This window comes from Glycine max, chromosome 3 (assembly GCF_000004515.6).
Source record: "Glycine max cultivar Williams 82 chromosome 3, Glycine_max_v4.0, whole genome shotgun sequence".
Classification (NCBI taxonomy): domain Eukaryota; kingdom Viridiplantae; phylum Streptophyta; class Magnoliopsida; order Fabales; family Fabaceae; genus Glycine; species Glycine max.
In genome coordinates, this window is record NC_016090.4 from 36,667,509 (window position 1) to 36,679,539 (window position 12,031).

The 12,031-nt window shown below is 28.9% G+C and overlaps 1 protein-coding gene across 2 annotated transcripts; it reads right to left on the bottom strand.

The window, feature by feature from the left end:
- Nucleotides 1–6,249: 6,249 nt before the first annotated feature.
- On the bottom strand, nucleotides 6,250–9,959 carry LOC100809478 (G-type lectin S-receptor-like serine/threonine-protein kinase SD3-1). 2 transcript variants are annotated; one of them, XM_014773765.3, is made up of 3 exons: nucleotides 9,565–9,959; nucleotides 8,965–9,103; nucleotides 6,250–8,784 (listed from the first exon to the last, which is right to left on the bottom strand). In XM_014773765.3, exon 3 carries the CDS (start codon nucleotides 8,676–8,678, stop codon nucleotides 6,405–6,407), a length of 2,274 nt encoding a protein of 757 aa, XP_014629251.1. In that variant the 5' UTR covers nucleotides 8,679–8,784; nucleotides 8,965–9,103; nucleotides 9,565–9,959; the 3' UTR covers nucleotides 6,250–6,404. The 2 variants fall into 2 exon arrangements, with proteins under 2 accessions (XP_014629251.1, XP_040869976.1); XM_041014042.1 differs by having other exon boundaries at nucleotides 8,965–9,959.
- Nucleotides 9,960–12,031: the final 2,072 nt, after the last annotated feature.

The window sequence follows — 12,031 nt, forward strand, 5'->3', positions numbered from 1 at the left end:
TATGGACTGGAGTCCCACCTTTTTGCTCAAGGTTATATAAGGTATATATAACCCCCATTTAATAGTACATTATTTATAGGAGTAATTAAGTTAACGAGAGCGTGTTAATAAATGATTAGTACTTCATTAAATGGTACAACTTTTAATGGAAAGGTACAATGCAAGCAAAAGTTGGAGGTGCCGCAGACAAGGAAAGATAAAGCTTTTAAAAAATATTTTCTCTCTTTATTTTTTTTAAACAACTGAGCCTTTTTCAAGTAGAGGATTAAAGAGAAACTTTGGAATAAACTTTAAATTTGCCTTTTAAAAATGGGTTTAAGTAAAGAAGTTTACGCTGTTAGAAATCATTTTAGATATGAGATTGAAAGTAATTATTATAAAAATCAATAATTTTATTCTATAAAATAATTCATAATTAAATTACATAAAAAAAATATTGTTATCAACATGTTCTAATTAAATTTTTCGTAAGTATGGTAATCAATGAACTAGTTTTTGTAAAATTATATACTAACTTTTAACTTAAAATTAAAAAATTATCATCTTTCACTTTCTCTCCAAAGCTTCGCTATACAAATATAACTTTGTTTTGATAATCCCGTGACAATCCTTTATTGAATTGGTGTACATTATGATTACACAAGAATCTGTGGAGTTGTAAGAAGGTATGGTGTAATAATCAATTGCTTCATTTTTTTTTCTCTTCCGTTTATTCTATCAATAGGATCATTAATCCATTTGAGACTTTGTGGCACCCTTCACCTATCTTTGTGACGGTTCAAAGTGGAGACTTTTTTTTTTCGTCTTCTATTTACACAGAACTATCTAAAATTGCATGCTTATAACCACGCGCCAATGGTGACAAACTTAGAGAAAGTCGCTATATGCTCTTCGGAACAATGCTCTTTACTAAAGATAAAAAAATGCTCATTGCACTCCTTGATGTTCTTAGAGTCATCATAAACTTTTGTAGTTTTCGAAGTTCGTAAACAGAAAAACAAAACCTATCGCCACCTCTATTCTTCCATTCACAAAACCATTTTTGGTCCTATTATAATGGGCTCAATAATTCTCGTGCTATTCGTACTCTTTTTTTTCTTACAAAAATAATTTCCGTAATGTTTTTTTAGGAAGAATTTAACCTTTTTTATAACAACAAAAAATTTAACTTACTATTAATTAGACTAGATTTTGCACCGTGCGTTGTAGGGGATTATCAATTTAAGATTTTTTATTTGGACATTGTATTTTATGTAATGTGTTGTATTTTTATCTTCATAGTCTCATAAAAAATATAATTTTACTATAGTAATTTAGATATTAATGTAACATCATGTAAAATGTTAATCTCTAAGAATTAAATAAAAAATTTCTACTTGTTTTTATAAATAAATAAATTCATCCTTATGCATTATATTTTATATATAATTTTAATTTTAATATATTCACATATACATATAAATGTATAAAAGAAAATTAAAATTTATTTAGGTAAGCGAGAATATAATAAACAAAAAAATGAATAATTGATTTCTTAAAAATCAATTTTAGTCAGTAATTTTGTTTGAAGAAAATAATAATGATTATGTTGATATTTGATTTTTTATGTAATTAAATATGTATTAATTATGTAAAAGAAATATTAACTTTGATTTGAAAAATAAATTTAGTAAAAAAAATCATCCCTGTGGATTCATTGTAACTTTGATTGGACCAAAAGCCTTAGAAAAAGTTTATAACTATGAATTTAGTGTATTTTTTTACTTATTTTTATTTTTAAAAAAATTTCCAGATGTATTACATTTGATATGGTAAGTTAAGTTTAAGTTTCTCTTGATATCTTTCTTTAAAATATTCATTTCCATCTATTATATATTTTCATACTTTATATGTTCATAAAATAACACATTCAATGAAATATTTAAATCAGGAAAGAGATAGCTATAAAAAATTTATTTAAATTAAAATTATAATTATAACATAATAATTTACATATTGATGTGACTTTAGCTAAATTGTTCATCCCATGAATTAAGTGAAATTTTTACTTGCATTTATAAGAAGAAAAAAAATATCCATCCCTTGTGTTAACTATCTAAAATAACATTTAACTTTGATTGCACAAAAATTTTTAGTTAAAAAGTTAATCCCTGTGAGTTTAGTGTATATTTTTCAACTTCAAATTGACAAAAAAAAAAGTAGTTAAAAGTCTTTAAAAACTTACAGAATCATGTATAACTATAAGATAACGAGTTTTATTTTTACTTGAATCAATCTAAATTTTCATTTCAAATTATTTTTTTCCTAAAAAAATACAACCAAACCTCGTGATTTAATGTTAGGTTATAAAACTTGGCCACTTCCAACATACCACCCAAAAATATTTCTATAGCACTTGGATCTTTAGATTAATGGACATAGAAAATATTATCTTGGGTCAATAAGTTTTGCACTACCATCAACCAAATATTCCCTCCAAAATAAATAAAAAGTACTACCAAGTTTGACATTGTCTTGCAAATATAGCTGACAATTAGTATTGTAATAACATTCACAGTATCATGCAAGAAAATGTTATGAAAAAAGAATTAAACTGTCTATTATAAACGAAATTAATATCTCAAAAGCATTCAGTCTAATTTTAATAGTCATCATAAAGCTATTAAAAAACATAGATGAATTTTTCATGACTGACATTGGATAATAACTTCACCAAAGTTATGTAAAAAATCTTCATATCAAACCAATTGTCTATAATATAGCGCATTACAACATGTTTTGTCTCTAAGGAATAAAATTGATCTATTTTCATACCACCACATCTGAAATGGGGTTTTCCATGATTATGTAGTGGAGAAACATACAAATTAACAACATTTCCATTGCAATCTAGGTTGCAGGCAGTCCCCAATAAGAAAAAAAAGGTAGTTGGAATTTTCATTTTGTCCTATCAATTCCAAAATTAAGAATGAAAATTTGAGTAAAAATATATTAAATTCAAGGTAATTACAGTTGTAATAAAATTATAAATATATCATTTTAGGAGTTAATTTTATTGTAAAACTCTTAAACCAATTCGTGAATTTTTGTTTCCAAGAATACGCCATCCTAGAAAAATATTAAAAACACAGAGTTGATGATAAATACAAATAAACTATAAAAAATACAAAAAAAAATATTAAAAAAACACTGCATACCATGTAGTAGAAAAAACTATCGCTAAATCGCTGAATTATAAAAATAATAAAAAAGGTAAAGATTAAGTAAATCATCTTCTACCATCTTATTTATATGAGGAAAATAGTTGCGACTCTAAGAAATTAATTTAATTATGGCCATTAAATTTTTCATCAGTTATGAAAACATGATTAATAAAAATTAAATGATTAAATTTTATTAGATATTATGTAATCCAAACTTGTTTGAAATTTGTGTTTTATGGTAATTTACGTTACATAACAATGATCACGAGTTTAATACATTTTCAAATAATAGCAACCTATGATTTTTGAGAGAGAAAGTAACGTATGATTATAAGAAATTGATTAATATTCACCCTTGATATTATAAATCATTGTATTTGATTCCTACCTATATAAAAAATGCTACTATATTAAAATTTATTTGGAAATTATCTTTAACCAATCAATGTTTTTAAATAATTGTATTAATTATATGTAACCATAAAACTAAAAAACCAATTAATTATATGTTTAAATTTCAATTATAAACATTGTCAATCAACATTATGTGTCATTTTGCTTTTTCATCCAGCAATTTCTAATTCCTAATCAATTAAATTTTAAAACATATTAAATTATATAGCATAACGTATCTCATGCAGATTTCATAACTTTTATAGAGATTAAAATATTATTCATTGTATTATTAATTATTTTTTAAAATATATTGGAATTTAATCTAGTTAAATGCTAGTTAAAGGAAAACTAGTTATATGATTTAATGTTTTTTAAATTATTAAATCAATTTTATCATGATTGATTGCCATTTCCAAAATATAATAATATTAAAGGGAATTGTAGGATTTTTCAAAATTTAATTATATATTTTTTAATTTCTTTTTAAAAGGATACAACATAAAAGAGAAAAAAACAAAAAAAAAAACACAATGTTAGATTTTTTTTTAAATATGGATAAATGAATAATATTTATTCAGATTAATAGCTAATTTTTGATAATCTACAATACATGGACTCAAAATTATTATTTTTATTAAATAATTAATATTTTAAACTATTTAAATATATGTTACAGTTTAATATTTATATTTGACTTGGATTCAAATTTTAAATATTTATATATAAGTTCAATAAATTTTGAGGGTTAAAAAATATCTAACGTATATGATGTGGGAAAAGCCTAAATGTTATGTAAATACTTTGCATTAACTAAAAAAAGTATATATTTCATATTTATTTTAAGAATATATATATATATATATATATATATATATATATATATATATATATATATATATATATATATATACATATTAAATCAGAAGCTTCTACTTTTGATTTGCAGCACACCAATACGCAATTGATATATATATATATATATATATATATATATATATACATATTAAATCAGAAGCTTCTACTTTTGATTTGCAGCACACCAATACGCAATTGAGTCCATTAGTTAGTGAGTGTGGCCTCTTAATCACCCCTTTGCCAACCAACACTAAAAATAAAAATTTGATATTTATCATCCACGAGATTACAAAATTTGTTTTCTGATAATTCATAATTTTCTTAATCATAATTCAAGAAAATTATAAAAACATCAAATAAATAAATATAAATATAATACATATTACATTTATATCACACAAAAAAACTTATCATATTATTTGTGATTACACTTAGTATAGTAGTGTTTGAAATTCGATAAATAACCTCAATCAAATATAAATTTTTGACCATGATATCGAAATACTTTCCACCAACATAATTAAATTTATCCATCAACTGTTAAGTAAATTATAATACTTTAACAATTATTTCAAATCATATATAAAATAACCACTGCACAAAAATTTAAACAAAACAATTTCAATATTTATTCCAATCTTATCTTTGAAAACAACTGTGTTGAGAAGATCGTTTTTCAATGGCTGATAAAAATACTTAGGAAGTTAACATATTTCAATATAAAATAATCTAAAATTAGAACAGACACGTGAAAAATATTATAATATGATATCATCACAGTAATTAAAAATAAAAAATACTTAAGTATATAAAAAACACTTACAAATTAATGACCATGAGACGCGTATAAACAAAGTTAGTTGTAATTTATCACAACAAATTCGAAATTACCTTGATGAAGAAAAGCATAATGATAACGGGTTAAATGATTTTGTTGTATATTTATAATGATATTAATAGTAAGAAGGTAAACGGAAATCACATGAATTAAAAAGGAAATGAAAATATTTAATTTTTTTAATTGGTGAGACGTTTTTTAAAATCATTTAAGTGGCTATAGACGTTTTTTAATTGCCTACTCACTAATATTTTGGTTTAAGCCTGCACGTTTAATTTCATTATTCATAATTATCCCCAAAGCAAATGTTCATTTATTTTATTAAACAATTGAAGCCTCTTCCACATTGTGTTTTATTTTCTTCCAAAACTACCCCCATTATCTCCTTTTATATCCCAAAAATACGCCCACCCTACTCCTTTTATATATATAAAGATTACAGAAAATAAAATATTTTGCATGGATTACAACATAAACAAAGAATCTAACTTTATTGGTTAAATAAATTGTTTGTGAGTTGTTGAAAATTCCTTAATTACTCTTCAAATAAAGACCAACTAGAACAGGAATTCATCTGTTAGCAAAAGAAAAGAAAAAAAAGAACAGGAATCCATCAGACAATTGGAAATTGAATTTCTATCTTAATCTATTTTGTCCTTGAAGTGACAAATCCACAATGACTAATATTCACACATAACCAAAACATAAAAAAAAAAAAAAAAAAAGACACTACTCAGTCATTTAGTATGTGCTCAAATGGACTTAAATTCATGCCAATGCCACAAATTCAAATGAACAACTTGTAGCATGTTTGGAAAACCATTCAGATACACCTAAACACCCATTCAATGTCAACGACAAAAAATTTTCCTTCTCCAAAGGGATTCCCAAACATGCTTTTAGAGTTTTAGTCTTCAAAGTCTACAGTCACTGGCTCACATCGTCATATAGGTTTAGTTGAGGGGCAAAAAATATAGCGCATGGCTAACTTTTTACTAAGATGTTAGTCCTATTCTACTATACAAGTTGAATATGAAGGAGACTGAAAAAGTGAAATAAATGAAAAAAGTTCCTAAAAATTCAGCTGGCATAAATAAACACTACTGAAACCCTTAATCTGAACCATTTTCTTGTGGATCATCTTCCTGTAACGGCCTGTGCAAGACAAATGGCGGCGGTGGTGGATCAACGTTCAATGTACCATCTAGTACTCTCACTACCTCCTCCATAGAAGGTCTTCTACGTTCATCCATTTGAAGGCACCAGAATGAGATTCTTAACGCACGCTCCAGTTCCTCTGAATTGACAACACCATCAAGTCTTTTATCAACAACATTAACTGCCCTACCTTCCATCCATTCTGTATAAGCCCACTCATAAAGTTGCTCATGAACTAGACACCCTGTGAACAACGTTAACGCTAACTTTCCAAAATCCCCCACATCCTTCTCAGCTGAAAAGCCACGATATGTGGCCTCACCATCCGCTATTGCAAACCCATATTCACACACCTTGGCCACTGAATTTTCATCCAACATGACATTCTCACATTTTAAATTTCCATGGCTCACGAACTCCCTACATCCAGTGTGCAAATAACAAATGGCCTTTGCCACACTTGAGCATATTTCAATTCTCTTTCTCCAAGTTAGCCTCTTGCAAAGGGTACAATCATTTATGTATTTATGCAGTGAACCGATTTTGACATATTCATACACCAAAAATCTATGGTTAAACTCGCAACAATAACCTTCCAGCTTCACAAGGTTCTTGTGGTGGATGTTGCCCAACTTCATAACAGCACTCCGGAACTTCCTTTCTTCTATGGATGCATTCAGGTCTTTAACTGCAATCAGGTGATTGTTCGGTAGCACACCCTTGAACATGTTTGGCCCAATTTGATCCTTGAGATCCCCAGTGAGGCTCTTGATTTCTGAGAAGGAGAACACATTTAAGCCTTTTGCATTTGGGCTTGTGAAAGCTATAGCAACATTTCGCATAGTGGAGTTTTTTCTTCTGAAGATGATGAAAATAATTCCCAGCTGGAGGATAGCAAAGATGAAAAATGTTCCTGAGGCTGCTCCCATCAGACAAGGAACACAAAGCCTACGAGGCAGTTTCGGTGGAGGTGACTTTGTGAGACCAGGATTTACAGCAAATGGACCTGAACACCTTTTAACAAAAGATATCGAGTTTAGAGATGGAACTGCATAGCCAGTAACATACTTAGTTTTCTTTATGGAGCATTGTGGTCTACCATTGTTGGAAAATGTTGCAACCGTACACTGCGTGTCATTCAGACATAACTGCTCACATTGCTGCAAACTACTTATGACAACTGAATCATCAGGAGGATAAATTCCGTAAAGATATGTGTTTTTGTACATAAGCATATTGGATCCAGACTCACACTCCTGTTCATATGGAACCAAACATTGGTTAGACTCAGTTACCTCAAAAGGGCACCAACAATCAGTAGAACCTGAAGCAGTGAAGATACAGACACCACGCTGACTGCATGTTGCAAAGACTTTGCACTGATTCTCAACAGCTTGCCAGACTGATCTCCATGATTGTGAAGCTTCAATCCAAGAATACAAGCGGAGATTGCCATCCACATCTAGCCTAAGAAATCGGTAATTCACAGAATCATTATGGTCTTCTCCAAACACACTCCAAACAGCTTTTAAACTTTGGTCTTGAAGTTGCAAAGCTCCACCATTTGTAAGAAATGCAGTCAGATTTGAAGCAGAAGAAGGGCTTTCACTTGTCCAATATATGACATGACTATCCCAGCGAAGCTGCAATTGACCAGAAGGATTCATGTAAAGAGTGTAGGAACTAGACATGGGGTTCTTGGTTGTAGCCCGAAGTGTCTCATAAACAGATAAACTCTGTCCGGGAAGGAGTGTATCAGATGGAGTATCAAAACTTTGCCAAATGATGTTTTGTTTTGTGTCTATCAGAACAAGATTGCCATTATCACGAAGAGCAGCTGAAGCAACAGCTCTGTTGCCAGTTCCACTCCTCCATGCAATGAATCCTTTTAAGGAATCAAACAGGATCAGTTCCCCTTCAGGTGTGAGTTGGAAATAGGACATGTTACTCACTTTGTCATGAGCTCCAGCAACCCAGACCACTGTTTGTTGGTCATACGGTATAGACTTTGAATTGAAACGAATGCCAGCACTAAACTGATTAGGTTCATCTGAAATGTTAAAGAGCCCAAATGCAAAATCACCATTGGAGGAAACCCAACAGTTATTGTCAACCACAGAAAGTTTTGAACCCAATGGTATCACAGCTGACACAACAGGAAGTAGCAAGAAGCCAACCAAAATACATAGCAACAATGGTGATCTAAAAAGACACTCCTTTTCAAGCATATTTACATATGTTGAAAGGGACAAAATAAAGAGATATACCAACGAATCCAATTGCCCAAGTCACATTTACAAGTGAAAAATGTTGAATTCCAACTTGGCCAAACACCTATAAAGAGATTAGGTAAGTTTTAGTCAAGGCCAAATAGTTGTTCAGCAGTGAAATGATAAGAGCTCGAAATCACATATTTCTAGGAACATTAGGTAGTGAACAATGCAAAGTTTGAAGGGCCAGAAAGAATTTTTCAAAATGAATCAAAAAGAGGAAGAAAATGTACACGTTTGGTACCTTAAAGAATAGTCCAAAGCTCAGAAACTCAATCAGCAAACACAAACTGTTTCCACGAGCATCATTGACAATGTAGCACCATAAACTTGTCAAACCAACTTGAAATTGGACAGTGATGAGAACCATGCAAGACTAATAGCTGCAAAAGGAAGATAGATAGGAGATCTTAGGGTAAAAGCCCTTTTCATTCATGTGGAAAGTAACAGGAAAAGATGGGTTTGTGTTTTAAAAATTGGAACTTTAGGGAGAGATGGGACCCAAATTAGACTAAAGAAGATCCCATTTTGTAGAATGCAATTACTTTTCAAGGTTCAGACTTTTAAGAAACAAAAGAACGGTCTTGCAGAAGTGCAACCTTGAATGTCACAAATGGTTCCAATAACAAGACCATGAGATGAGGCCAACCCCACAAAAGAATGAAAAAGAGAAAATTTTCACAACATTGCTGATAGCTGAAAAGAGTTAGCTTGGCATTTTCTGGGTTAAAGAGAATGAGAGAGATCTGAACAAATCAAACACAGTGGAAAAGCTTGAGCTCAGAACTGGGGAATGCAGAACTTGAATGCACAAAATCTCATGACCCAGATGGAAATTTTCTACCTTTATTTTCCTCCTTTTCTTAGAAACCAACAACTTGGTTGGAAAGGAAGTGAGCTAAAGAGAGGGACTTGAACAATGAGAAAGAAACAACACAGTTGTTAAGTGGTTAACTTGTTGGGTAAGGATATGAAGTTAAAGAGCATGAGTTACTAAAAGGTGTGGGCGGAAAGAAAGTGGAAGTGCAGCAGAAAAGGAATAGTATGAGTGAGAATAGGAGCAGAAGGGAAAAGGATATTTGAGCAGAGAGAGGGTGTGAGAGTACGGTGAAGAGCGATTGACGAAGAAGAAATGAAGAACGGAAACCAGTTTTCAGTTTACGACGGGTTAATTATTTTTTCTTACTCTTCTTTAGTATTTTTTTTTTAAGTCATTAATAATAATAAGAATTAAATATATATATTTTTTTTAATTTAATATTTTTTATTTTGATCCTTCTAAATTTATTTTAGTTTTTATAAAATTTGATTATTTTATTTTATATGTTTTAAATGTTTTAAATAATGTTTTTATTATTTAAAATACTATCTAAATACTTAAAAAAACAAAAAAAATTGCAAAGAAAAAAATAAAAAAAATTACACAAACAAAATTAAAAAAATAATAAATTTTAAATAACAAAAATATATTTAAGCCTAATAATAAAAACAAGATAAATACTTAACCGTTCATATGTAAAAAAAAATACACAACAGACAACCAAAATTAATTTTGTATTTGATTGTTCAATGTAAATTATTGTCTTAGTATGTTTTTCATCTCTATTTTTTAAAATTTTGTATTTGATTTTTAATAAAATTATCTTTTGGTTCTGATTTATTTTTATTTTATGTTTCCTTCCTATTCTTACATTGACTTTATTAACTATCTAATGGAAAATATATTGGCGATTGTGATAAAACAAAATTTAAAAAAAAAAAACCTTAACAAAGCCAACATAATGACGGAGAGTTAGAGACAAAATGAATTTTTTTAAGAGATCAAAAAATTATTTTTTTATTAGAAATAAAATGTAAAATCTGATTTTTTTAATGAAAAAAAATATATTTAACTATGGGCTAATAATTAACTAGGGTGAAATACACTTTGTTAGTATGATATATTTAAGGTCGTGTATATTTCAAGTCATCAAGGCTCTTTTCTTAGACCTATATATTAACAAAAAAGTGTTTAATATCAATGTACCGTTGAGGACTGAGGCTATGGACTATCTATATGAATTAATAACTACAAAAAAGCCTGAGTCACATGTTTGATTCACATTACTAATAAAAGTTTGAACTACATGTTTGCTAACTAGAAGTAATTGTTAATTTTGAAAGTCTATAAATATCAAGTAACAATTGACACTACATGTTAAAGAGATGAACAATAACTAGTTGTTAATTGAGAATAAAATAGTTATTTTATTTTCTTTCTATATATGTTATAAAATTTAATATTTCTATTTCAAATTATCTTTGTTATCACATTCTTTTCTCTTAAAATTTCTCTTTTATATAAAGTAAAATGTTAGAATTACTTAATTATTAAATATTAATAAATGATTTTGCAGCTAAAAAATATTAAAAAAAATAATATAAAGATTAATTATTAATAGTTCATTTTTTGTATACTTTTGCACCCTTTTTTCATACTTGATGAATATTTCATTTAAGTCTATTTAAATATTTTGCTGTTCTCCAAAAAATTTACACACAGCCCTGCTGCAGGTTTTATTTTGTCACATGCAGTCTTCTTTATCACTAAAAAGAATCTTATGGTTTTGTTCCAATTCCAAAACCGTATGAAACAAATTAATTAAGCCTACGGAATTGGCTAGAGAAACCCTAGTTTGCTCTCAGACAAGGGTAAGAAGTCACCCTTTAAATGATCAAAAGGAGAAAAAGATAATTTTGGGTGTAAAACAAACAATGATATATATAATCTTTTGGTGATACAAAAGCAATGAAAAGAAGGGAGATTCTCTTTTGATCTCTCCACTCCACTCCATCTTTTATCAAAAGCATACAGAAATTTTAAATAACATATGAGTAGTGAAAAGCACTGGTTGGGTACAAACTGAATGCAATGTAATAATAAAAGTGGCCCTTTCCCTTCCTCGAATACTCATTATAAAATGGACCTGTTCACATTTTTGTATGAAAATAAATAATAAAGTTTGACGTGGTATCTTAAGTGACATAATAATAGTTCCAAATCTTGTGTTGAAGTGATCCTTCCCTGGAATATAACGTGGGGGGCACTAGGAAATGGGGCATAGCATATATAATTACCCCTTTCAGCAGTTCAATAACTTACACCCGTGACTCAAGTTCTTGTTTTATTGTCTAAGTTTAAAGTTTAATTTGCTTTTAAGATAGATACATTTTGTTTATGATGAGGTGTTTGGCTTGTTGGCTAGGGTTGGTGAAATAAACATTGACTATTTTGTTTATGATGAGATGTTTGGCTTGTTGGCTAGGGTTGG

What these genes read in the sequence shown, in the direction of transcription:
- LOC100809478 (XM_014773765.3), bottom strand. Translation starts at nt 8,678, where the DNA reads ATGCTTGAAAAGGAGTGTCTTTTTAGATCACCATTGTTGCTATGTATT.